Source organism: Oxyura jamaicensis, chromosome 1 (genome assembly GCF_011077185.1).
Source record: "Oxyura jamaicensis isolate SHBP4307 breed ruddy duck chromosome 1, BPBGC_Ojam_1.0, whole genome shotgun sequence".
NCBI lineage: Eukaryota > Metazoa > Chordata > Aves > Anseriformes > Anatidae > Oxyura > Oxyura jamaicensis.
In genome coordinates, this window is record NC_048893.1 from 126,475,285 (window position 1) to 126,502,670 (window position 27,386).

Genomic DNA, 27,386 nt, shown 5'->3' on the forward strand with positions numbered 1-27,386 from the left:
AATGATGAGAAGTTCCAAGAAAGGAATCTCAGTGTCAGGAACAGTCAATTGTTTTGACCAATGGCTAAAATCAATGTGACTTTCAGCAAGTAGGGTGTGTTCACTATGTATTTTCAATCTTACTGATGGTAAATGGTAGGAAGAAAGACACTTTATAGAAGATTTACTTTGCATAATCATTATCCTAAATTCTTTTTCCTTTCTGACTGCAGAATTTGAAAAACATTTAGTAATGGTTAAAGCAACATAGCAAAAATGTCACCTACGGTTTCACCATTCAGCTGCTTCCTTGAAGGAGCATGTTTGTGTTACATGGTCTCATTGGGGCAGGGATTTTAGTGTGTATGGACTGCTATGTGTGTGTTATAGCAGGCTGGTGAAAGAAGCCTTGCACCTGGGGTGAGATTTCTGCTGGGGCTGCTGATTTGGTTGCCTGCAAGAGCCTTGCACATGGGTTCCTGTGGAAACTTCATCTCCTCTACAGATTAGCCTCATCCTGCTCATAAGAAGTTCTGCTGAGGTGTGAGCTTCAAGCACAGGCTCTTCCTGGACTCCAGGAAAGGTTTTTAGGCAAATGCCTGGCATCAAGTTTTGGTGCTGTGCTATGAAGTCTTAGGATGGGTGAGGAGCACAACACCTCTTGGCAATGGGGTTGGGGCATGGTGCGCTTGTTTGCTTTGGGCATTACTGCTCAGGTGCTGTGGTGACACTGGTGAGAGAGGAGATTTGTGCAGTGCTTTCTTGCAAGAGAAGGGAACTTTCTCTAAAGGGTCTGAGGTTTTTTGTGCTTTTCACTAGACATCCTTAGAAATAAAAATGCACAGCAAAATTGTGGGGGTAGTAACTTCAGTCAGAAAAGGCTGAATTGCAGCTACAAATCCTTGGCCTGCTTCCCTCTTCCCACTCTCTTGGTTGAATCCGCTATATGGAACATGCAGCGTGTAGGTTTTAACATCTTCAGCATTTGCTGAATCTTCTTGGCGCTTTTGCAGCCTGCAGGATCTGCTGCAGGAGCTCTACAGTGCTGAAACCTGCCAGATAGCAAAAAGTCCATCGTTCCTTGGTTGCTCCTTCACCCTGCATGCAGCGAGGGGTACATTTGGGTACAGCCACCCTGTGCAGCGTGGCACGCCGCGGGGCCACTGAGATGAGCAGAGTGGTGGGCAAGGCTCATGAGCCTCAGTGCGGTGCCTTAGATGTGTCGACTTAGGGTTTGGATGCTAAATAACACCACTGTGCATGTTGGCTCCCCGGAGCAGGCTGGGGAACACCTGAGGTGGCCCCATGTGGAGCAGGATGGCCGTGGCCTGGTTTTGCTTTGTGCAGAGCCAGTTTGGTGCCACGCCACGGGCTGTGCTGCATGGAGGGCAGCAATCGCACCTGGCCTTTGGCGACGATGTGCTCATTTTTGTGCGTGGCTTTAGGTCTCGCATGGCAGGCAGCCTTTTATAACCCCCAAGCTGTGTTTTTTTTTCAACAATTCATCCTTTACAGTGCTGCACACACATTTTAGGTCTCTTTAGCTTGTCTCCTTTCTGCCTGCTGTGATTTTTTTTTCCATTGTTCTCACGAGTCAGAGGAAGAATTTAGATTTTCCTTACAGATACAGGCGCCCTTGCTCGTACGCCTCTCCCCTACGTGCTTTTGCCTCGTGTGAGCAGGACTCACTTGGCCAGGGGAGCAAACAAGCGGCGCCGACCCCTCGCCCCCCGTCCCTCGTGAGGGCAGGGGGCGTGCGGAATAAATCAAAATGCGCGGCATGGCGACAGGGTCCCACGGGAAAGCGAGCCCTGCGGCCATGCCCCGGCCTGCACTCCCCTCCAAGGCGACAGAGGGGGGCTCCTTTCTTCCTCACCCTCCTCTCCCCTCCCCATCGCTCGCCGCAGGGGAGCGGTTCCCCTGTGCCAGGGAGCGGGGAAGGGGTGCAGGGGGCTCTCTTATAGCCGGGGCCGGCGGTGACGTACGGTGGAGCGGTGGCTGGCACGGTGCCGGGCGGGCCAGTGAGCGGAGCGAAATCGAAGCTGACAAGAGTCTGGGCGATGTGGAAGGGGCTGTGATCCACGGGAGGGAGAACAGAGGCGCTCCGTCACCGCCGCCCTCAATAGGAGACGGAAGGGAGCGCGAAAGGAGGCGAGGAGAAAGAGCCTGTGCCGGGGGGGTGGGGGGGCGGCATTTTTGGTGGATGGTATGAAGCCAGCCATGGAAACTGCAGCGGAGGAAAATGCAGAACAAAGCCAAGAGAAAAAAGGTACCCGGGGGTCGAACAATAGCCTGTTTAAATCTGTTCACTGAGGGCACTGAGAGAGGTTCAGGCCAGTTGGGTCACTTTTCAGAAGGGCTCTCAAGAAACCCTTAAGCGCATCTGCTGGCTTGGCAGCGCGGCGATGGAGCGGCGGTCTGTCCGTCTGTCCGTCCGTCCGAGCGTACGGTTGCTCTGAGCTTTTCCTGAGTGGACCAGAAATGATTTTTTCTGTAAAAAGGAGTCTTGCCATTGCTGCGTCCTTGATAGGCTTTGGTGAATTTGGTTTGGAGGGAGTGTGTGGCTGTGTGTTTGCGTGTCCTTTTTGGAGCCGAAACCCAGCATTTCCACCGAGACCCGCCGTGTAGCGGGGCTTGGCAGTGCGGGAGACCTCGGCTATAGGAACATACAGGAGACCCCAGTATCGCACAACCTTCCTGTAGCTAGCTTGCTGCCAAATGCTGCTCTTAATTTTAAATTCCTTTTCATTTTCTGTGGTGTCTTCTGGTAGATTTTGTTCATGTGGAGATCTGCCTGCTCTCTGGAAATAGAGAATAATGCCATGAGTTTCACAGTGTTAGGTTTTGGGATGTGTTTAACCACCGAGAATTGTTATTTAATGGAGAAAACAAGCCGGTGGTAGCTGTTGTGCAGCAGAGAGGTGGCAGTGCATGGGAGAAGTGCTTTGCTCATCCCAGTGGTACAGGTGATGCTTTTGGTCTGGAGGGCTCAACTTCAGGGATTAGATGCAGTCACCCAAGGACCATTTTATTTCTGCGTCATGTAATTTGTGCCAATTAAATCTCTCCTTATATTGTAGCAGGCTAATGTACAAGTCATAGCAACAAGCTTTTTGCTAAATAATACAAAATTATTAAAATCTCCACTGCCTTTTTACATGATTCATGCAATTTGTGCTATGTTGTATGCTGTTTGTAAGCAATTTGAGTATCTCATAGGTATATACAGCTGATACACAACTAATAGTTTTCACTGAGAAAATTATTTCATTTATTGTTAAACAGTTCAGATACAAACGTAATGATAAATCTGATACTGTCCAGTACCAGATTCTGTTTTGCTGCTTTGAATCTGATCCCTCCTACACACTTTGTATAATTCAAACCTAGCTTCAGTTTCAAATAAATGAAATTTGTCAAGTGATTAGACATAGTACTACATAATCCCTTAGGGATTTCACAAAAGTAGTTCCACTGATGAGAGATTAAACTCTGAAAGCCATTAGTGTATGTGGACAGTAACCCACCTCGCTGCAGTTTTTGAATAATTAATATACAAAATGTCCTAAATACCTTGGCTATTAAACTACCTGGAGCTCACAGACAATTCTTCAAAAATTACAGTGATATCTTTTCTTATGACTGATGAGTTTCTTTTAAACTGTTAGAACTCACGATGATAAAAACCAAAGTTATCTTTATGCGTTAGCAGCTGTGCAAAACAAAATGTGTTGCTAAGAGTGTTTAGGATGAGTTTATAGTTTCTCTTTTTATTTTGGCAAGGGTGAAAGCACAACATGTAGAACAGTAAATCTGTTACCAAGTCAAGGTGGTTGATCTGTTGTTTTCGTAGGATGCAGCCTGGGGAATTTCCTATCTTAATTTCACCATTTCCTGGCTTTTCTGTGATAATTTCGTACTTTGGCTATGTCACATAGGTATGTTTATGTAACACTTCAGGGCTTTGTTCATGACAGTTCCTTAATTTCTGAAAGTAACACATGGTCTCCCACATTATGCTCTTTATTTCTATTCAGTTAACTTCAAATATGTTTCACAGCAAATTAAAATGCAGAAAGCTGAAACAGTCGATGCTACTTTTAGTTTCGGTAGCAAAATAGCCCAGGTCCCCATGAGAAGTTACTGCCATGAAGTGCTTGCTGATGGAGGAGGCATATTCGGGTCTGCAGAGCTTTTGGGGGGCAGGTGTTCCAGCATGATGAGACTACGTGGTCCAGCTGGCTTTCAGATGGGCTCAGCAGGCATCAGGTGCCTGGAGGAAATGGCAGGCTTCTGCAAAAGGGCTTTTTCACCAGCGGCTCTCACGGTGAAAAATGGGCTTTCTTTGTGTGGAGAAACTTCCTGGAAAATGTTGTTGCTTTGTTTGAGTGTGCAAAACAGCAACCAACCTCTTCAAAAGGGGACTGGATCTCCCAATTGAAAGGCTTGCCAGGCTTGCAACACCTCCTTTTTCCTCTTAGATCACACCTGAGCTTACTGCAATAACTGCTCTTTATGAAATGTCCCAGGTCCAGTGGCTGCAAGGCAACTATGGCAGCTTGGAGCAATGGAGGAGCTGTCACACAGCATTTTAACTCTTCCTTCCAGAAATGAATGGCAAAGTCCAAGGAGATGATGTTATTGCTAAAACTGAGCAAGAAAAGATCCTGAGCACTTCACATTGGATATTCAGATCCACATGCAGGGTGCTTTGCACTGCCAAATGCAAATACTTTGAGGAAATGAGGATGTGATTGCAGGCTATCTATGTAAACTTCTGTACTCCAGAGGGGAACAAAACAACCCAGGCACTGAGGCTGCTTTGAGTTTGAGCACCTCATACAGTCACAATTGGAGAGAGGTGTCATGTAGGTACCAGTTTGTGTTTCCCATCCCTGTGGCAAATATGGAAGACCTGCTATTTTGGATTGCAGTATAATTTGAGACAATTTATGCAAGCTAATGTGCTTTATGAATATTTACGGACTGGTAAATGAAAAAGATTGATCTTATTTACATTTCCAAAGTTTGCTGAATTGTATGTGAATTCCAGCTTTGTATTTTAATAAGGATTTTTGCCAAGTCCCTTGCCTGATTCAGGCAATGATACTGCCCAGCTGTTGGATTCAGTGCTTATCAGGCATTTGTTCCTCTGCACCCAGATGAGTGGCTGCTGCCCCAGTTTTTTAATTGGAAATGGAACAACGCCCATGTTGATGGAGATAAGAAGCAAGTCAGCTTTACATTGCATATCAGCAGCCCTTATCAGAGAACACCATGAACACGCTCAAGAAAATGTTTAGCAGATCCTTTACAGGGCTGCAGGACAGATTGGATGCATTTTAAAGATGAAGGTTTACAAATTATTACAAATGACAGGGCTTATCTTGCAGGCATTAAATTAAATCAAAACGTGAGGACTGGGCAGGCAGGTTTACTGAGGTGGAATAAATAAGAAAAACGAAATGCCTTTTTGCATCAGCAGTGAATGATATAGATCCTGATACACATCAGCAGAGACAAGAAGTTCTCCATTTCATTCAACTAAGAGGAATATTACCAAGCTGCAAAATTCCCCCCAACACACACCAAAAAGAGAAAAAACAAACAACAACAACAAAAAACCAACTAACCAAAAAAAGCTGTGGATGGCCACAGTGAGTTTACCATTTACACATGGAAGAAAGCTATTATACTTGGAAATAGTTTCTTCGTATGGATGCATACTGTGTACAAATTGCATTTGCTATACGTAGGAATAATGAAAACCAACCTCAACAGCTCTGACAATGGTTCATTTTAATTGGCTGTTCCCTAATAAGATACTCTCAATGAAAGACAACCTCATGCACAGGAATGGCTGTGATCTTCGATGTATTATATTAATGATAATACAAAGCAATGTTTCCAATATTAGACTCTAATTAGGTAAGTATGTGCTAGTCAACAACATGAAGAAAATACTTCTCTTAAACACAACTGTGTAACTGTGTTTGCAGTATGAACAGAGATGCTAAGGTGTGACTTGAGAAAGGCCTGAATTAACGTGCAGTTTATTTCACCTTTAGTGAAGTTATTTTTGTGCAGTGAACTTACAACATTTCGATGCATCACCAGTAGATGTATTTTTCATTACAACAAATTGAAAAATATAATCTTTTTTACATACATGATAGTTATTAGCCAAAATTTTCAAGTGCACTGCATGAGCTTAGCATTCGGGGATACTTTGAGAGCTATCAAGCCATTTAAGGGTTTTTAGTATGTTGCGTATTTTTTCCTGTTTCAAACAGTTTATTGGTGTTTCAGATCCCCAGAAAATAATAACTGCCTTAGTATAAGTCCCTGAAGAATATAACCGTAGAAAGAGGTCCAGCCCAGGGAGAATCTGGGACACACTATATTCTGGGGATAATAATTTGGCAGGCTTAGTGATTTAGGTTTTAATGAATAGGATTTGGCTTCCAAATAGGAAGGGGTTGAAAAATGCTCAGAGACGGTACTCATACTTGCCTGAATGACCTCATGAAAGCAGAAAACCTAGACATATGTGCCACAGTATATGGTAACAGGGAAAGAAACCCAGATGGCGATATCTGTGGACAATAGACTACAGCAGGAGAGGGGAGCAGAGTGGTTGGAGAGGGGAGCCCTATTCTGTTTCTCCAGCCTCTCCCCATTTTCTGGCCAGCCCTGCTGCTGATGCAGTATGTATCACCAGGCTGTCAGATAACCCCCTCTTTGCTCCCATGGACCACACACTGCTTCGTTGGCTGCCACAGGTGAAAGTCCAAACTGTTTGTTTCCTCTAAAGCCATATGCTAGAGACAGCAAGCGTGAGGACATTGGACACCGCAAATTTTATTGCAGGCATGTGAGATGATTCATCCACAATGCATGTCGAATACCCCAGTTGCTATCAGCATGTCTGCACGGTGTGACACACAAACACTGTCGGTCCTGTAGCTGCTGGCTGTGCGTGGGATCCAGCACAGGATGCCTTAATGAGCACGGCTGTGCACAGAGAGCATCATCACCTACACCTAGAAATGCAACTTGTATCGTTAGTTCCTCAAAAAAAAATAAATAAAGCCATCATCATCTGAATTTTTGGGGTACAGAGTTAAAATCCCTTTTTTCTGTACTGTGTGTGGTGGTTGTTACACCACTGAAGCCTATGGAGCTTCTGACCTGGTGGTGATTTTGCATGAATGGGCCTGTGTGGAGCCCAGAGAAGTCACCAGAAGATACTCTCTGGCTTCAGGATTCATGTCATGCGTGCAGTGAAGGCCATAAAGCGGCCAGCTGCGAAGCATCTCTTTGCAGAGCAATGGAAAAACTGAGATTCTTCATGCAATTTGAACCACCGCCCTATGAAAGGAGCCCTGTTTTTGCAAAGCCAGAAATGACTAATTAAAATAAATAAATAAATAAACTACTCATAGATTCTTTCGCTTACAGAAAGGATGCTGCAAAGTTTGCGTGCTAACTCCACGATTCAGGGTCCCGCAGTAGGCAGTGACTGTGCCAGCATCTGCTGCTTTCAGTAAGTGGTTTTTGTAGATGCCACAAGAGAAATCTCAAATTGGGGGTTCTGGCCTAGCAGGGTGAGACCTTTGTGGTGCCAAGGATGTGATTTAAATGCTCCTGCAAGGCAATTGAAATTTTTTTTCTTCCCAGAAGTTTTGCCAGCTGGTTATTACTATTATTAAATTCTGAATCTGTTACTCATGTCCAGTAAGTATCTTCAAAAAAATGAGGGAGCAGGAAGGGGGCAGACAGTACACAGTACCAGCAAGCAGTGCTGTTGTTTTCCAGTTTGTATCAAATTCAATTATTACGGTGTTTTTTTTGTGATCTCATGAGCGGGATTGTTCCTGTATAAGCAGGAGGAGATGATATCATCACGGAAGTTTTCCTGAGCATGCACAGTCATTTTGGAATGATAGCTTCAAGACGTTCTAAATTTGGTTGCCTTCATAAATGTGGCATTTGTCTTTCCTAAAAGGAAGGATAAGCTATGCAGTTGAGCAATGCCTCTTAGGAAAGGCATACTGCTTGATGGTTTGCATGTGAGTACTGGAGAGGGGACAAGTAGCAAACCACAAAGTAGCCTTTACTGAGCCATCAGTACTATGTTTGTGTCAACTCAAGAGGCTCCTTTAGCACCAGAGTTCATTCACTGGTGTAGGAGGCAGACAAATTCCTGTTGCAAACCTCTAGATCCACCATTTGGATTCGAGGCCAGGATGTTTCTCTTCTGAAGTGTGCAAATGTAGCTGTGCCAAACTCACCAGCGCATCGGCAACAAAACAACCTGAAAGAAGGACTGGGGCCCTCACAGCCCAAAAATGTATGGCATTCCTGTGCTTGCCCCCCCAGAAATTTGCCTTGGACCTAGTTCACAACACATTGCTTTTTGACCTTGTAACCGTCACTTCCTCCACTTACCGAAATGCTGTGAAGTCGTATTTATTTTGGCCAGGGACGGTGGTTACCTTTGCACTTCACCAGGGCCAAGGGGGCTGCAGTGCATTACAAGGAATGGCCAGGTCATCCTGCCCTGACGGCCTGGCAGTGCTGTGAGGGAGGCGAGGGGGAAATGTCAATGCTGTGCCTGTCCTCTGGGCCCCAAAAAGAGGGGGAGAAGGATAGCAGCTCCTGCTCCCTCCAACCCTTGAATAAGCCTCTTTTAACTTATTTGGTCCAGAATTTTGGAAATCAGTAGAGCCTATGGGAAACAAAGCCCCCAATTTATTTATTTATTTATTTATTTATTTTTAATGTAAAAAAATAACAGAAGGAGCTCTTGTGTTTGCCTTGTCTCAAAATGGGATATTAATCATTCTCTCTCAGATTTTGAGTTTTTAGGAACCAGATAACGTGGTTTGCCATGACTTTGTCTTCATTTCTTGCCATGAACAAGGAGGGGGAGAAATGGAGTGGGGGGTGAGGGGGAATGACCGGCCACTGTAACAGAGGGTCCTTTCCCGTGTGTTTAATTCAAATCCCAGCTGGAGTTTCAGCTGTTCAACCCTTCTTAATATTTGTATGAGCATTCCCCTGTTGTTTGTCCCCCAACCCCTCCCTTGTTTTGGTAAAGTTACGTTATTTCAGTGATGAAACTACAGCGCGTTTTTATGGGCTCTTATTTTTAAAGTTAAATGACTGAAAGTACTGAACTACAAACTTTGGTGACACTGACTTTTTACCACCTAAAATTGGCAGTGATCACCAGACCAGAAATGGAAATTGGCAGGTACCACTGGATGTACAGGAGTTCAAGGCCACACCGGTACCATCATGTGCCAGCATTGAGAGGCAATGTTAGTCCTTTGGGGATTCAAGGTAAATAAAAGGCGGGGTGAAACTGGAATGGAGAGTTCAGAAATGGTAGCATAAACCTAATGCTTTGCAATAGTCCTAACAATTTAAGATAAATGTTACTCTGCTTTTTTTGTTTTCTTTGTTAAACCTGTAAGGAATCTAGTTCTTTTATACGAATACTTGACGTACGTTCAATTTTGGTTGTTAATGCCTGAAAGACAATGATGTGCAGTGAAGGATACCTCCCTGTTAACTGTTCTGCCTGATTGTTTCAAAAGTGTTTACAGATGAGATGACGTAGTACGGTTTTTGTATGCAGATGAGTCTATCCAAATGATCAGCCACAGATGCAGAGATTGACAGACAGTAAACCAGAGACAGCACATCTGGTTTATCAGTCTCCTACAACGTATTTCCGAGATAATATTCCGTGGTTTTCTTTGCATTTGTCGCTTTCTAGAAACAGTAGAGTGTATGTCAGATTTTTGAAGACAGAAGCTGAAGTTTTAAAAATGGTTTGGTGTTTCCACATGCCTGGGCTTTCAATATGGGAGTCGAGTCCTTAAAAAGATAATTTTGTTTTCTTGAAGCTTTGTTTTAAGGATCTGGGGGGAATTTATTTTTAAGAATCTCAGAGAGGCACCTGAAGTCAAACACATGACTGATAGCATTGGAAAATTCCAGCCTGACCAAGGGTTAAGACAGTGAAGGACAGAGATGCTCAGAGAGGGCATTTGTAACTAGTTGTATCCAGCAATCCTCTTCTCATGGTGGAGCCTAGTGGCTGAAGAGTGCATGGCAGTTTGTTTGCTGGAGATGTCTGCCTCAGCATCAGGGACTTTAGCAGCAATTGCACAGAAAGGTTTGCCAATTGGCTTCCATTATATATTCATACCTGTTGTTCTTTAGGATTCAAATATGTATGTATTTCAGAATGGCATTTTTTTTTCTTCTGCAAGTACTTAGGTGGCAAATCCATCCATCTACCATCTTCAGTTATCAATATCATTTTGGCCATGTTTTATGATAAATGACCCAGTGACAGACTTGGGGATGCCAGAAGACACGTCAAAATTTAAGATCAGCGTACGTGGTATCTTTTGTACAAGGGAAAAAGATGTGTGGAGGGATGATCAGTTATGAATGCTGCCTTCCTGGCTGGCAGAGGGAGTGGAGGGAGCAGGCCAGGTGCCTGGTTTTTGGGGTCTTGTGCCCCATCAGCTGTCCCCAGAGCTGCAACATGTCCGTATGTGCTGGCACGGATGAGCCAGGACGCAGAGTAGACTCGCAGCCTTCTGTCATGGCAGCTGGGAGTCTGGCACCTAAAACAGGGATAGAAAACCTTGTTGAGGCAATGGATCCATATGCAGGCTGCCTTGGGAAGCTTCCCACAATAACATTTGGGTAAATGCAGCGCCTTGTCATGGGGGGTTGAAGAAGAAAGGGTTCTTGCTGATGGAAACCAAATCAAACCAAAACAAGTCCCAGAAATGCCAGATCAAAGAAAGGTTCTTTAAGTGGCCACACTTAAATTAAAAGGTTTCTAGGTAGCAGCAAAACTGCTCTGAACATGTCTTTAGTAAGACCAACCTGCCAATGATGGATTAGCTGCAGTGAAAATATTGATCTTTCCCACATATTGGAGGGAAAATGTGGCTTTAATCACAACACACCTGCTGTAACACACCTCCCTTCAGTACTGGCATGCAGCCCCCTGCTGCTGGATGGCATTGGCTGGAGTGTAAGGATACACGCTCAAGCTGCTTTGACAAGCCATGTTATTTCATGAGTGCTGGAGCAGTGTGGATGTTCCTGCCTTGCCTCCCCTGTGGCTGTCAGCGTGGACATCACTAGGAGAGCCCCTCTTGGGCATCCCCACAGCATTTCACAGGATCTTCACATCTGACACGGTCCCTTCAACCATTTTAAGCTTTACTCTGACACTTGAGCAATAATGGTAAAGAGTCAACATGATATTTGCTGCAGTGTTCAAGCCAAGGCATCCTCAGAGCTTAAGCTGCAAGCTTAATGAGCCTTTAAAGTGCCTAAAACATTATTTTATTTTTTTATTTATTTTCCCCCAGGATGCACTTCTGTCTCTAGAAAGAAATACTTAGCACTGGTTGTTTGATGTAAGCTTAGCTGTAGGCATTCTTCCAGTGGCGGTGGGCGTTGTTTGCTTTATAGGAATCTTTTTTCCTTGCCTTCCCCCAGATTCTGGGAGGTGTTTCAGCTCTCTTCTGTGAGCGTGTGAAGGTTCTCAAGCATGGAGCATCTCGCCAAAACAGCTTGCACCCTCACTGAAGTAAGCTGAAATTTGGAAAGTGGCGTGGTGAGCAATCAGCTGGGGAAATACCTGCAGGACAGAGGATTTCTTTAGTTGCAATTCAGGTTTCTTACTGCTTCTCTTGCTCCACAGCTGGGTGAACCTCCTCAGAAGGTCTTGATGGCCTCAGCTCTCTCTGAAAATGGGAATTTACCTTCTGAATCTTAGACCTGCTGGGCTGAATTCTCCCTGCACACTGTTTTTGGCCCTCAGCTCTAGGGAGGGGAGAGGTGTGTTTATTTGCTTCTCTATAGCTGGAGAAGGGGAAGCAGTCTGTAGCGGTGGCTGAAATCCAGTGTGGCAGAAGTCTTACTCTCCAATTGTGTACTGATGGCTGATGGAGGGTGAGGTGAGTTACAACTGCCAGAAAGGTGGAGCTAAGACCCACAACTCCAGTCTTCCAGGTAAGATACTCGCCTTTGATTAAAGTCAAGTCAGCTTTAGAAATGGTGTCTTCCAAGTACCAGGTGGATCTGGAGGATAATTTAATCAGGGAGGCCCAGATGTCTTTACAGAAGGTTTCACAGAAGTAATGAAGTGGCCATGCACTGAAGTGCTTAGGTGCTTTTGTGCCTCTCCCAGCGAATGTGCCTGGATCTCTCCTGGATCTCTCTGAGTACCTCTGGCACCCTGCCCATCGCTTCATCCCTTTTACTTCTTTGGCCTGAACTTGTCCACAGTAATCACCTGGGCTGGCAACTACTGAGGCAGAAATTCTCTCACATTCACCCTATTGATTGTTTCTCCAAGAAAGCAAGACGGGAACCGAGGGGAGGGAGGTCAGGGTGAGAGTGAGCAGGAGGCATGTCTTCAGGCACGTTAAGTGGTGAGCTGATGGTCCATCAGCTGAGAGTTACAGCGCAGTTTGGACCAGAGGCTGCCCTTGCTGGTGCAATGAATTTGCCCTTTAAACTCTATCAGTGTGCCCTTCCACATGCTCAGGCTGTGCAAGAGTCCCAAGGGGCTGCTTTAGATAGTAAAACACTAAAACGAGTCTTTGGCAAGGAATAAAGCCAAAGCTTCTATCAGTAATGCTTGAGCTATTCCTTATGTGAGAAGTCTCTTTTTAAATCATCTACTTATTTTTTCTTCTCCAGGAGTAGCTTACAACTACAAAATATCCATCCTCAAGGGGACCCCTTAATACCTGTTGGAGTATAAGGCATTTCTGAAGCATAAATTAAATATATTTCTCCTCGTATGGTTTACACTGTTTCACTGGCTAAAAATAAAACAGAGAAGACATGAATTAAAGCAGACAATGTTTTGCCTGACCTTTGTGCAAGAGCAAGTGAAGCTGGCAAGAGCAATTCTCTTGTCCCCTGGCCTCATGGGGTGGCAATACGCTTCCCATGCAAGTCTGGCTCCTTGCAGGCAGAGAGCAAACAGCCAGGGATGGGTGCTTGCAATGCGCGTGGAGATAGTGATTCATTTTATAGATTGTGCTGTCTGAAAGAGACGCCTTCAGAACACCTGTGAACTCAATGAGCCTTGCAGAAGGCTGGGAATGATATAAATGGGGAGTGTGTGCATTTCAATAAATTTGAAGATGATAAATTGGATGGGGTCTGTAAAAAAGACCATTCTGATCATCTGTGCTGGCACTAAGCAGGTCTTAGAATTTAACCTGCTGCTTCCTGCAGTGGGAATGATTATTTTTTCCTGTAAGTGACCATTTGAGACTGAGATTTGATGAAAAAAAAGGGAGTTATGTTAACTGCTGTCTGTTCTTAAAATCTTCCCTGTGTCATTTAATACCATCCAGAAGAGAGAAATCTTGCCTTGATAAAAAGCCTTTTCTCCAGTCTGAATTTTGTTTTATTTAATGAAAGGAAAAACAGTCAGCTTTTCCTATTGATTATTGATGAACACTGATCACCTCTGCATGGATTTTGTTGTTGTTGTTAATTATATTACCAAAAAAAAAAAAAAAAAAAAAAAAAAGTGCTCAGTTTTAATCCTGTTTATTTTTGTTGGAGTATTCAGGTCCATCTTCTTACTCTTATTCATATAGTACCAGAGAGATACCTAGTGCTTTATGGATTTAAAAAGGAGTCTTCCAGTGGTGCTTTCAGGCTCCAAAATGCTTGTTCTTAGTGTGCACCAGTTCTGGCTTCTCTGCACCACTTCCAGCACTGGAGACATGAGCAAAGGTTTTTCTCTGGTACGCAAGGGCATGGAAGCATCTAATGCTCCAAGGTTTAAACCTTGCTCTTCAGTCCTTCAAGTAGCTCCTAAATATTAGAGATCAGGCTAAGACTGAGTGGATGGATCAAACTACCCCAGATCTCACCGCATTGTCACTTGAAGCATCCCCTACTAGCCACCATGAAGAATCAGAGTGGTGGCCTTGTTGGATTTCAGGTCTAATCCTTTGTGGCAGCCCTGATGGCTGTAGTCTCCAAAGGTCACATCATCTTCGGCGCAGATGCTGTGCATGTTGCTGAGGAAGGCATATTAATATATTGATTTACAACTTGGTCTAGATAGGCTGAAGCAGCATTTTTGTTTCCTGGCTCTCATGAAAAGTTCATTTTCAGTATAAGTTAATTTTGCAGCTCTTCTGATTTAGGGAGGTCAAAAAGGCAAAATTAGGGGGAGGACAAAAAGGCAAAATTTCCTAGAAAGATTGAACTTGAAGAGTTTTAAGAAGAAAACAGAGGATGTGCTCTGTTTGAGCTCATCACTTAGTTAGTCTATTTAATATACTTAATCCATACCTGTGATGAGTGAGCATTTATCATAATTGCTAATGAAGGTTTTAGCTTTGTGTCATCTTCTCTAAATCAGTAATGTTTAAGATGAACAGGTAAGAGCAGAGCTTTAACAGACTTTCAAGTGATTTAACACAAAGCCTTTTTATTTTAGTGCCTCTGTTAAAGCATGGAGAGAAACTTGTCACATGCTTTAAAGGTACCCCTGTAAGATTAAATATTTTATCTTATTGTACTGCTGCTGGTGACCCTTGGCAGCAGCTGTGGGTGACAGGTGTGAGAAGTGGAAGTTATCTCACTGCTAGGTACTGTCTTATTCTTACACAGGAAAGGAAGAGGGAGGCAAATGCCATGTTTGCTTCAGAGGTATTGGCACATTCCCACATCCCTCACTGCTTCCCCCGTAGGTGTCAATCATGCTGTAGGGTACAAAAATGTACATCCTAGCATGCATAAGACATTCAGAAAGGAGATTTGCAAAAATACAGTATGTGGCAGAAAGTGAAATTGGCATTTGCTTTCATTGACATAAAGTTCAGTTTCTGACAAAGATCCATAGTGATTTAAGTCTCCCGTGGTATTATGCATGCTTGGCATTAGGTAATCTTCAGCACCGGGGAAAGAGGAGGTGAATGTAAAGTATTGAGTTCTCCTCTTACTTTTATATGTGAATTGGGAGTGCTGATCCCAACACCAGGCTCACGTGGATGTGTAATAATGAACCTGATTACAAGCAATGACTGCATTTAAGATGTTATCAAGTGTTTTTTCTTCCCTTGGGTCTCTGGTAACCTTCTTTCTGTGAAAACAGTTCCTTGGCACTTGCTCCCTGAGCCCTGTGCTGAGCACAGGAGAGATAGATGGTGGTTCTGGGGCAGAAGAGGTTGTGTCATTTCTTCATGTGGAAATTGGACAGGTGTGCCACATGCCAGGATTTCTAATAATGCAGTACAAAATTACAGGCAGTAAGCAATGAGGGAAAAAAAAAAAAAAAAAAAAAAAAAAAAAGTTGCCTATTGCTTCAACTTTAAGAAAAGGAAGACAGATTGACAGATTTATGCGAGGAGAATAAATGAAACTTCTAGGGAAAAGAGAGTGGGAGCCAACTCAGAAAATGGCCATGGGAACCTTGAGGTTTAGTTGCCTGAAATGGAGAGCTTTTCCAACCCCATTTCTGGTTTTCTTTATTCACTGTTTTTTTGTGCCACAGCAACCTTGAGTGGCCTTAGGGTATCAGTGGTTTCTACTGGGGATACACCGAGGCACTAGTTCAATCTAGAAGGAGTATTGAACATCAGAGGACAGGTGGGCTTTCCGTCCAGGAGGTGCTGTGGACACTCTTTCTTTACATCATGTTTTCCGTGCTTTGTTTTGATTGATGGCTTTATGAACATACATCTGGCTCAGCTTTTCAAGCCTGGCCTTCAAGAGCTGATGTGTTAACTTCCTAGACAAAGCCCTGGGACTACCCAAAACACCTACTTGATCCCATTGCACTGTATTTTGTCATCTCATTAGCAAAGATTTTGTCGTTCCAGTCCATCTCGACTTTAGTAGGATGAGTCACAGTCTGAGAATTGCTTTTTTCTTTTTTCCTTTTTTTTTCCTTAAGACTACTTTCCATGAAATCTGCATTACCTTGCTTTACTGAGTTTAAATCTTAAAGCCGTACTTAAAGGACCAAAGACGCTTTAGCCACACAATTGCCATTTGACATGGGAAATTGAATGGCTAAGCCCCTGCATATATGTAATAGTCTGTACACTGCTGGATACATTATATAATTATTCTTCATATATTAAGCAACCAATTGCTGATTTGTGTACATATGTTGGTTCATCCTTTACCAATTTCCTGTGACTGATAGTTTCCAGGAGATTAAAAGAATAGTCAGTTCCTGTCTCTTTTTTCTTCTCTTTATTTTTGTCCTTTAGCAGGAATATTTGTGTGTGTGTGTGTTTAATAGCATTCATTCCCTAGAGAATAATCTCAGTCCTTGTTTTAGCTGGCCTCCTTCTGAGAGTGTGTTAAATCTGTAGCCAAGATCACAGGCAGCCCTGGGCAAATCATTGGGCTGTTATTAACCTGCCGCCATGGCAACTGCTGCTCACCAGCCTGGGGACAAAAAATGTTTTTATTCTGCTGACTTGCACAAAAGGTTCTAGTGATGCCTTGCACAAAATGGCCATTGAAAGGGGAGATGCAGCGATGTGTGGTTGTGCTCCACAGTTTCATATTTAAATAATTTTACTCTGTTGTGTTGGAAGTGGATGTATAGCTGAAAGCTTCAGTGCAGTGGCTGTATACAGAAAAAGTAACAGAAAATTGGAACTAAACCTTTAAAAAAAAATACTACTTATTTTGGTCAGCTTTAGTTTGCAGACCTTCAGGCTGCACTTGCCATCAGTCTGTTATCAAGCTATTTTGTAAAAGTGAGTATGAAATAGGCAAACGTCATTGTGGTTTGCTATCATACTGTATGAAGATACTTGCTGACTTGGGGTTACAGAGATGGATCATAAAGCAGGTTGCCTAGGAAGCTTCCATTTTGAGAAAAAAATCTTACCCAGCTGGAAAGCTGGGTAAGAGTATCTTAGAACTTGATGAACTTCTAATTTTAGCTGTTTTTTGAAGCTGCTCCTGTTTAAGATTTGAGGGGAAAAAAAAAAAAAAGAAAAAAAAAAAAAAGGCTGTGGTGTTGATTTGGATGGCAGACAACTGTGCATGTATGGATGCTGTCTCATGGAAACGTGCTGGTTTGGGATGCTGTGTGCAGTCACAAGCTGGCAGCGTGCAATTTCCCTGTGAACTGAAGACCCTCTGCCTGCAGGTTGAGGCTTGCTGTGAAGTTCCTGCAGTTCCACGTTTGGGCAGTTTCCTCTGCCTCTCTCAAAATAGCGTGGTTGCTTAACAGACCTCTTAGGGTGTCCCTTGGCCATGGTCTGAAACAACAAAGGCCACTCAAATTGTTGTGGTGCCTTCTTACTTGGGCTGTTGGAGTAGAACATGAAAAGTATAGCCACAAAGATGCTATGTTCTGCTGCCAACAACTTGGAAGAGAGAAGGGCGTTTGCCACCATGAGTCCTTTACAAGGGTCTGTGGATGAACAGAAGGTGTTGCAACGTGTTGGGAGAAGGTATCCTACAAATTGGGTTGTTCTGCTAGTAGCTTGGGCAGCAGGCTGTGCAGTGTGTGGTACTAGGGAGACAAGTACCTAGCTGGGTGACATTAACTGTTAACCCTGGGTTTACACCAATTTTGAGAGTATTGTCAAGCAGGCTGCTCTCATTTTCTGAAACATGAAGCTTTTCTTGCAGACCTTGTCAGTCTGTTGGCTTTGCTTCCAGCTGCTTTATTTCCCACCTCTGGTGGGATCCTTCCATGAAGCGATCAGCATGAGGAGGTGATCAGCCTCCTTCTCTCCAAGTAGCAAGCTGGCATTTGGTTGCCTCCTCCTTCACGAGTAGGACATGGGAGGCCATTTTGTGCTGGGCTGTGGCCACGTGTGTGCTGGGCACGCTCTGCAGGGCCACCATGCTGTCAGGCATGGACAGTCATTCTCTGCCAGCCCTGTGCCAGGTGCAACAATTCCTGGGATTAACTCCAGGAGATTTGGGCCTAATGCGGAGGCAGACACAGGGGGAAGCGAGCCAGCCTCATGTGTAGGACATGTTGTGTCCGACATGTGGCTTAGGAGCTGTGGAAAAGTTGAAGTTTGCTCTGCAAGGCCTGGTATTTGAACTTGACCCTGAACCTCTGTGATAAGATGAACAGCAGAGATGATTTCCTCTGATAGCACACATCTGTGTATCTCATCCCCTGAGTGCCCAGCTGCCGTGTCTGTTGGTGCTGCAGGGTTTCTGTCCTGGAGGTAGCTCCCACTGCGCGGCTTCCAGCTGCGGGCTTGGCTATGGATGTTTCCCAGGCTCACTCCCATGCAATTAAATCTTGCCTGCAGTCAGCAGAGTGGCATTTTAAGTCATCTTGGTGGTGGTAGCTGCTTGAGCCTGACTGGGACATTTGCCGGTGGCTCTCTAAAAGGAGAATTTTACATTTATAATCTGGGCTAGGACTTTGAGGAAGACGGGATGCGTGGGTTTGGCTGTCCCATACCCACGCATGGTTTCTGAATTTTGCACCATCCAGCAGGAGCAGCGGGCTGTGGCGTTAGGCCCGGCATGCCATCGAGCGGGGTCCTAATGGCTTGTGCGTTGTGCAGTTGTATGAAACGTACCTTAATGGAGACAGCTTAATGCCATCACCCCGAAGTAATGAATTGGTATGGATTGCCATTACCATTATAACACGGTTAAAAGCTGTGTTTATTTCCGATTTACATTTCCCAGCTCTGCAAGCAGATGGGCTTTCAGGCAGCGCGGTCGGGAGGAGCCTGGTAATTCGGCTGCCACGACCTTATTGCAGCGCTTGCTGAGCAGCAGTTTTCTGGGGGGTTGTTTTGTTAACTCAGACTTCCTGGACAATAAATTTCATTAAGACTATGATTACGCTACTGCAGGCTGTACTCAGGGATCACTGTAAATCCAGTGCATCCTATAAAGCTGGAAATATATAATACAGCTCCATCTCACTACTGTCAGTAAAAATTGCTAATCTTTGGCAGCCACTAATTTTTTCTGTTGATAAATATCTGTATCTGTATAACCTTATATGGATTTACACACAAAGATATGGTAGAGCACAGAGTAGTTAGGTTTTACAGACCTAAATATGTTCCTCTGTCAATGAAAGCAACAAAGCATCTTTCACTTTTCCAGAAGGCTTCGTTGGCTTGAGCGCTTACTTCTCTGGCTTCCCAAGTGGTGCTAGCACCTGGTGCTCATGTCCTTAATACCAGTAATGCTGATATGTCATGAGCTCTGTGTCAGCAGCTGAATTGCAATGGATCACTTCAGATAAACATCTATTTTCTTTTTCCATTTCATAGGCTGTCTCATCGATCTCCACTTGATCCTGTAGAGTTAGGAGCACTTGGCCCACTTTCTAGGCTTTGAGCTCACCCTGACAGATCTGTAGGTCACTGTTTTAGAGGGTGATGCTTTCTTGCACCATCTATAGATTTTTGCTTAGCGCAACGTCAATGTCTGGGCCTTTTATTCCCCACAGCTTTTACCAAGCAGAAAGCGAATATTCTTTTCGCTCATAATTTGCTTTTTGCTCATAATGTTCCTTTGGCTTTCTCTCTTCTGCTTAGGTTGCTTTGAATGTTGCATTAAGTGCCTAGGAGGAGTGCCATATGCTTCGCTGGTGGCAACCATTCTCTGCTTCTCGGGGGTAGCCTTGTTTTGTGGCTGTGGCCACGTGGCACTCACGGGCACGGTGTCCATCCTTGAGCAGCACTTCTCCACGACTGCCAGCGACCATGCTTTGCTGAGTGAAGTGTAAGTATGCCTCCCATTGCTGTTGTTCATGATGGACATTCACCACAGCACCCTCATGCTGAACAGGCAGAGATGGGTTCAAATCTCAGTCTCTGTCCCTGAGTATTAGGCTGCCTGTTTGTCCAACACCTATAGGTGTTTGCCTCTTTGTGTGTAAACACTGAAAGAGTGTGTATCCTGCTTAACGTATTTGTATTCATGACATCATTTTCATGAGCATCAAGAGACCTCTAAATATGTGCATTATACCTGCTGCTCCAGAATTATACCTGACTTCTTTCAGTCATCAGAAAGCAAAGATGCACCCAGAGTACAGAAGCAGCTTTTTGCACAGGGCAGGATAAGATCCTGTGCTTGAATTAGATTCCCTGGTAAATGTGTTGAAACCTGTAGAAATAGCATCCAGCAGCAATACAAAGTTTGAAGGTATAACAGAAATAACTGTGAAGCATCGTTGTGTCCATTGCCCCTCAGAAGAAGGTGGATGGGTATTGTGCACTGAACAGAAAAGCAAGAAAAAAAGCAGAGAGGAAAGATTATAAATAGTATATATGTTTGTCTTTGCTACTTTAGCCTTTGCAAATAACCACCAGTGAAATGTTAGGGATTTTGTGTTCCTGAGCTTTCTCAGTGAAGCCTGTTTCAGAGCCTGCAGCCAGCATCCAGCCCCACTGGAGCAAACCTCTGTTTTCTGAGGACCATGTAGACCCAAGCGTTCAGTAGATCAGATACATGCTGGTCTTTGGAGCATCAGCTAGCTTGGTGTTACATGTCCCCTGATGCTGAACCTGCTGGTCCTTGAGAAGACTTCTGTCCAGTGGCAGAAAGGAATTTTTATTAAGCTGAACTTCATGGTGATTGCATGCCAGTGTCAAGACACTAAGGAGTCAGGGCAGCAGACATGGGCTCTGCAGGGGGTCCCTTCCCAGCTGCCAGCTTCTGCAGAGGTGGTTTTTTTGTTTGGTTGGTTGGTTGGTTTTGTTTTCTTTTTCTTTTTCCATAGCCTCCCTTTTAGCTCTTGTGGACATAGACTTGTCAACCTGCAGGCACTGAGACTGAGACCACCACAGCTCACCCCTTCCCATCCTCCAAGAACACTGACTTCAGGCCTGCAGAACCATTCTGGGGCTTCTCCCCCTCCCAATGCCCAAAGCTGCCCCGTGGCAGTGGGATTGCACCCAGCCACTGACCCCTGTGCCCCCTGAGGCTGAGCACCACGTCCCCAGCTCTGTTGCGTGAACCACAGGGATGTTGCCATTAGCATAAAAATATAGACAAAAACAATGAGCAGCTGTTCTTAGAATTTGCAAATGAAATTGCAAAAGTAGCCACAACAGGCAGCAAGTTTTGAATCTTGGAGAATTGTTGACAGTGTTTCTCGTTGAGGCATCAGCAGCTGGGGGGCTGTGTAATTCCTACCAAAATCCAGCTGTAATTCCAGCTGTGGTCTCTGGCTTTGTGGAAGTCAAACAAGAAAGGCAAGGGAAAAGAGGTGCCAGAAAGGGGCAAATTATTTAAGACTAAGAGATGTAAAATCAATGAAAAATATATTAATAGGGCCATTGTTTGTAGAACAGATTTCTAACCAGGTTTCATATTACTAATTTCTGGTAACGAGTGTAGAGTCTCTCCCAGACTGTTGGTGACAGTGAAATCTATTCTTTTATTCTCCATCAAGTGCTGAGCATATATTTTTTTATGCTTCATAGTGCAGGTGCAATGGATTTATCCTGTTATTTTGAATCACTTTGGAAAATAAACATGAACACTATTTCACTTCCCACATATAATTTTAAATGAGCAATATCCTATTTTGATACAAGGGATGTGCTATCTGTCTGGGTAACATTTAACTATGTAAGTGGTAGTCATCAGTTTTCTTTAAATGAAGCTAAAACATGCAGGTGCTCCTTGAAGAAGCTAGTTGGGGGAGCGTAGTGAGAACTTAAAAACAATCTAAGAAAAAATATATATGTGTTTTTTCCTAAAACAAACAAAAGCATCAGTATAGATCCACAAAGTTAATTTTCCTGTTATGTGAATATATTCATCTGAAATGAACATCTCAACAGAAGATATTTATTTTTTTAAGGGCATGGATTCTGGAGAAGTTTGCCATAAAGTATGATTCTTGGAGACCAGGAGAATAGTTGCATAGAAGATCTGGCATTCTGGTCCTCCAAAACAGTCAGGTTCACATCCTGAAGTTCTTATCCCACATACCCTGCAATTTTCTTCCTCTGGACAGTTCCAGATTACCTCAAATGGAAGGATTTCCAATATTTAGGAAATATTTGCTGCAGGTTTTTGAAGTTTAACTACATTTGCTTTGTTTTAAAAGAAATTAAATCTAATTACATCTTTTTTTTCTTTTTCATTTTAGAATACAGCTAATGCAGTATGTAATTTATGGCATTGCATCATTTTTCTTCTTATATGGAATAATCCTTTTGGCAGAAGGCTTTTATACAACAAGTGCTGTGAAGGAGCTGCATGGAGAGTTCAAAACAACAGCTTGTGGCCGCTGCATCAGTGGGATGGTGAGTAGCACTAGGAGTGGGAACGTTGTCGTTCCTTGCTAAAAGCTGTTGGGCTTGGTTTGACTCCTGTGTCTCTGAATCACAATGGATTGCCACCACCCCTGTGTAACTCCCTATGGGTGAGCCAGTCCCTGTTGCTGGTCCCTCTCTGAAATTTGTGGATGCTTGGTCAAACCCAAGTTCTGCAGGCTGACTGGTGGGGTGCTACCGTGGCCTTCCCCTCCTAAAGCTGAACCCATTGTTCAAAACTGGTGGAGGCTGCTGATTTTGAAAAACTGTGTGTGACAAAATGAAATTTGCTCTTTTGAACACAGAGTACACTGATAATGTTTAAGGGCAGATTGTAAGATGGCTGTGGTTTGCAGAGCTATTTAAATAGCAGATTGCAAAGCCTCTGACTTCCATAGTCTATTCTACATGAGAACGTCTGGATCCTTCAAACGAACACTAATGAATGAAGCTTCACAACATCTTTGCACTTGAATCAAGTATTTCTGTCTTGCTTTTGCAGATGGCAAAAGGCATACGGATATAATAATGAGTCTTTTTTGCAAAGCTGAAACGCTTAGAGCCTTAAAGTTACAAGCCATCTTCCCTTCGATATGCTTCTGTATTAGAAGATTTTAAACAAAGTTTAACTAAAAATAAAACTTCAGATTCTCACCCATATTGCCCCCTAGGGCGCATTCTGCAAGAACAGAAACATAACTACATTTCTAAGACAGGATTTCAAAGTTATTTCTGAAAATCTGAATTCAAAGCTTGTAGTTCTGGAGGAAGCTAAGCAGTATGACAGATCGCCCACGGGAAAGTGTGGGTGAGAAGAGAAGAGGCTTTTGATGTGATTGTTGCATTTTAATATACAACCTATATCCTGTACTTAAAAAATATGTACTTTCAGCTGGTTAAATACAAAGAAGATGCCTGTTTATTTTCAAAAGGGTTAAGAATTTTCCACTGTGCTGTTGGATACTTACTGAATTTTTCAAGGGCTAATAAAAATAAGACATCCAATCATTTTCTAGTTAAGTAGCTATTTTCTTGCTCTTTTCTTTGAAAGTATCATCTTCTCTGAGGAGCAAAATTATGTCTAAAACAGCATTTCCAAAGATCCAAACTACAGTAGTATCCAAAATACAAAATGCATACACATATGTGCATCTCGTTACTGCAGATAGTTGGGTAGTTGGAAACATGTCATTGTCAGCTGCTTACACAAATACCAGTGTGACACACAGACATATGACACAAAAACATGTTTTCATGTTGTTCTGTATTTGTCCAGACAATGAAAGAGAGAATTTAGCAGTTCAATAAAGACTTGAAGCTCTGGTAAGACATCTCAGTGGTTAGTGGCCACAGCTATGGCATATGCCACTGTCTTGTGCTAAAGCTGCTTAAAACACCAGGCTTTAGAACGAGGTTTGTGAGGAGAAATAACATCCTAACAGACCTGTGGTGCCTGCAGACTTCAGCTTTTAGCCATCCACTGTTTTTTCTGCCTATTTGATCAAGAACACTTCTACTTATTCCTCAATTACATCACTAAGCTGGGTGCAGTCCCTTCCATGTTGCCTAAGGTTATTAAAGAAGATAGTCTTTTGACTCGACTGAATTATTTCTGTTGGCTGTGATAATGCAGAAGAACTGTTCCCAACAATTTATCTGTATTGTATGTGAGAGTGATTTTTTTTCCTTATCTATTTAAGGAGTTAAAGGCTTCCCATTCTCCCTCTCATGCATATTTCAAATACGTACATACAAACACGTTTTATGTATATCTATAGAAATCCTTTAAAGTGGTCCACTTGGTTATTACCAAAATCCATTGAGAACTTCTAGTGTCTGGCATGACATAGGGTATTTCAGTTCAGTTGTATTAATTCAAGACTAGCTGTTTTTGTGTGTGTCTTAGTTTTCCAAGTGCTTCCAACTCCCCACCTTCTTTCCCTACAACATCTAACCAGTTGCTCAACTGTTGCTCCAATGTTGCTCAGTGTGTCTGGACACACGTCTGAGGATGCAAACTTCCACTGCTGCAGTATTTGTTCAGGCCGTCAGTTCTGGTTTCAGGCTGAGACAAACCCCCTTTCAGAGCCTTTCCCATCTTTGCTGCTCTGGCACACAGGTTTCTAATAAGAGTACAGTGCTCTGCTGGAAAGTAAAGCCTTTCCAATCCACCTCGAGTTAAATAATGGTGATGAAAGAACACAGAAGCTATAAAAATGTTTCCCTTTTGTGGGATGAATCCGAACCCTAGCCTCTCAAGGAGCTGATGCCAGAGCTCATGAGCTAGTGTTTCACCATAAAACTTAACATGGAGGATTAGGAGAGAGAGGAGGTCCAGTGGGAGCAGAAAGCTGGAGATAGCTGAAGCAGTGAGTGCCATACCTGATATTCTTACCAAAGAAAATGTATGTAATATTAAAAAAAAAAATAAATGAAAGAAAGAAAACCCAAACCAGCAAATCTTAATGGGAAAATCCATGATCATCTGAGCTGAAGTAAGTAATTTTTGTCTTGGCAATGTGTATTAGTTTTCTGATCTGCTGTAATGAACATGGTATGTTTTCAAAAATAGGTATTCTCAACTGTTACATTCGAAATTGATTTCAATAAATCAGGGAGTACAGAAGAGCTCCGTATGCATCAATTCACTCTATTGTTTTGATCTGCAAGTTGTATAGAAGTGCTAGTATATTACAGTTAATAAAAAAAAAATCTTTAAATTGACTTTTGTTGGAATTTTATTGGTTTTAGCCTACAACCTGCTTAGCTGAGACTCTTGAGAAATTAATGAACTGCTCATTCAGGAGGCCACGCTGCTTGCTCAAGCAGCCAGATGAAAAAAGAAATGCCTGAATTACCTTCTCAGAAGCACTTAAAGTACCGAAGTATTTGTAAGCAACAATAATGCTAATGTTGTTAATATGCATGGAAATAATGGAATAATTTCATGAAAATTAAATACTTCATTACTTAATTTCTGAAAATATGTTTAAAGATGGTATTGAAGCATTTTTAAGGAAAATTTGAGTATTCTTTTCAAAGAGCAGATATGAAGTGCATGTGTTTTCTTTGCCCAGTTTGTTTTCCTCACCTATGTGCTTGGAGTGGCCTGGCTTGGGGTCTTTGGCTTCTCCGCTGTGCCTGTCTTTATGTTCTATAACATATGGTCAACTTGCGAAGTCATCAAATCTCTTCAGACAAATATGACAGTTCCAGGGGACCAGATCTGCGTGGATATCAGGCAATACGGTACTTATTTAAATCCTGATTAAATGCTTTATCCTTTCTCCTTGGTCTATCTTCAGTAGTTTTGTTTCAGCTTTATCAAATGAACCAAATGCAAAAGCATCTTGTGTCCCTGAATGTGCTATTACTTTTCTAATTAATTCATATTACATTGATCTCTTTCCAGATGCAATCAGTTTAACAGAACAGGCAAGTCATTTATCTAAAATGATTTTGTAGCAGTTTCCAATATCAGAATATTACGTGTAAAAATAGATCGGCCTCAAAATAAACTTCTTAGAGACAGAGCTGAGAGATAACCAGAATCTGTTTTCTTAAACCCATTTGTATACATATTTTCTTTCAAAAAGTTGTTTTTACATTTAATTATGAAGTTAATGCCTGAGTTTTGCTGTAATGATTACTTTCAGTTAAAACCAAACACCTGCAATCGAGGGTCTGCCTCAGATATTAATGAACTAACTCTCCTTTCTCATTATACAGAGAAAACTGAGGGATGCAAGTAGCAGAGCAGTGGGGCAATAGCTAAAAATACCGTCTGGCCTTTCAAATTCTTTAGTTATTAAAGTGAAGTTTTCCTGAAGTTAATCTTTTCATCTTCCCTTGTGCTTGAACACTTTCTGTCACAGTTACTTTGGGTTTTATTTTAGCTTGCATTTTCTAGGTATGTTTATTTTTTTTTCTTTGGACTAATTAAATCAAAGCTGAGGAAACAGATTCACGGTCGAGAAAGCAAGCAAGCTTGCTTTTGCTTTCCTGTCCTGGCTCTAGGTCCTGTAAGAGAGAATAAGATGTACCAGCTTTAAAGGCAAGAAGTCCCAAGTCAAATGCTTGCTTCATATTTCAGCAGCTGCCACCAGAGGCTGGGAAGTACACTTTCTTCAGAAGCAAAGCCCAGGAGTGCAGGGGGAAGGTGTACTCCTCCACCCTTATACTGCTTGTTTTGCAGCTGTGCGAGGGCTGCGTGGGGCTGCGTTTTTACTCTGATTGATAAAATCATTTATGTTTCAATAAGTGGCAGGAAAGAGCAGCTTCTGAGCACGCTGCTTGTGTCACTGAAGTGTCTTCTAGTTCTGTCTGGAAGCAATAGCTGAATGCCTCCAACTGTACATTGCAGTTGCAGAGAAGAAACTGGCTTTAAAGTAAATCCAATGAGGTCTTTCTGAAAGCCATACTGTCCTGAGATAATTTCAGTGACCTGTCTCTTACAAAGTTCCTAATGCCAACCAGCTGCGTTTGAAATGTGAGTTGTACCGAGGAGGCGAAGTTCTGTTTTCCTTTTTCAAGCCATGGCTTCTGCTTGAGCTTTACATCTGTTACTGGCCTAAAAGTTTAGGTTATTTTAAACTTTCTAGATCCCATCGACTTTTCAGATTTTCAATCATAGTTGGGAGTACATGAGGTAGAGCAGCTCTCACTTTATGATTTTTTACACCCTGGAACTTAAATAGAAGAAAATTCTTGTGTAGTTCTCTCCAGCTCCACATTCACCCTCTTCAACAGCAGTTGTTCAAGTAGAATTTAATCTAGTAAGGAACTGCACATTAAATGCTGTCCTAAATGGTGCCAAGATTCTCTGAGATGCAGATGATCCCTTTCAGTCCCCAGTCTCAGGGAGCAGGCAGTATGAGACTGGACCTGAAGTGCAGAAAACCAACCATTTGACTGCCATATGGGAAAACCACATCTGAGAACATATCTTGGCAGCAAGCCAGGGTATAAGGAGAAAGTGCAATTTTAGTGAGCTGTTTAATTCCTCCTGCCAAGTCAAAGCTGTACTGGTCAACGCGTGGATGCCCAAAATGGGAACACAACTGGCAAGTGGGCAGAAAAAATGAGAAAGGA

General features: G+C 43.0%; 1 protein-coding gene across 12 annotated transcripts in view; it reads left to right on the top strand.

The window, feature by feature from the left end:
- The window catches only part of GPM6B (glycoprotein M6B), a 108,227-nt gene that overhangs the window by 75,440 nt on the left and 5,401 nt on the right, over positions 1 to 27,386 (top strand). For 5 of the 12 annotated variants that reach the window (XM_035330355.1, XM_035329785.1, XM_035329529.1 and 2 more), the window contains exons 2-5: positions 9,208 to 9,327; positions 19,560 to 19,746; positions 22,130 to 22,286; positions 25,373 to 25,544. In XM_035330355.1, the coding sequence (XP_035186246.1) occupies positions 9,225 to 9,327; positions 19,560 to 19,746; positions 22,130 to 22,286; positions 25,373 to 25,544 (619 nt within the window). In that variant the 5' untranslated portion in view covers positions 9,208 to 9,224. Of the gene's footprint in view, positions 1 to 1,980; positions 2,249 to 9,207; positions 9,328 to 19,559; positions 19,747 to 22,129; positions 22,287 to 25,372; positions 25,545 to 27,386 lie in introns of those variants that run through there. The other 7 variants (XM_035330183.1, XM_035330030.1, XM_035330107.1 and 4 more) reach the window with 6 other exon arrangements.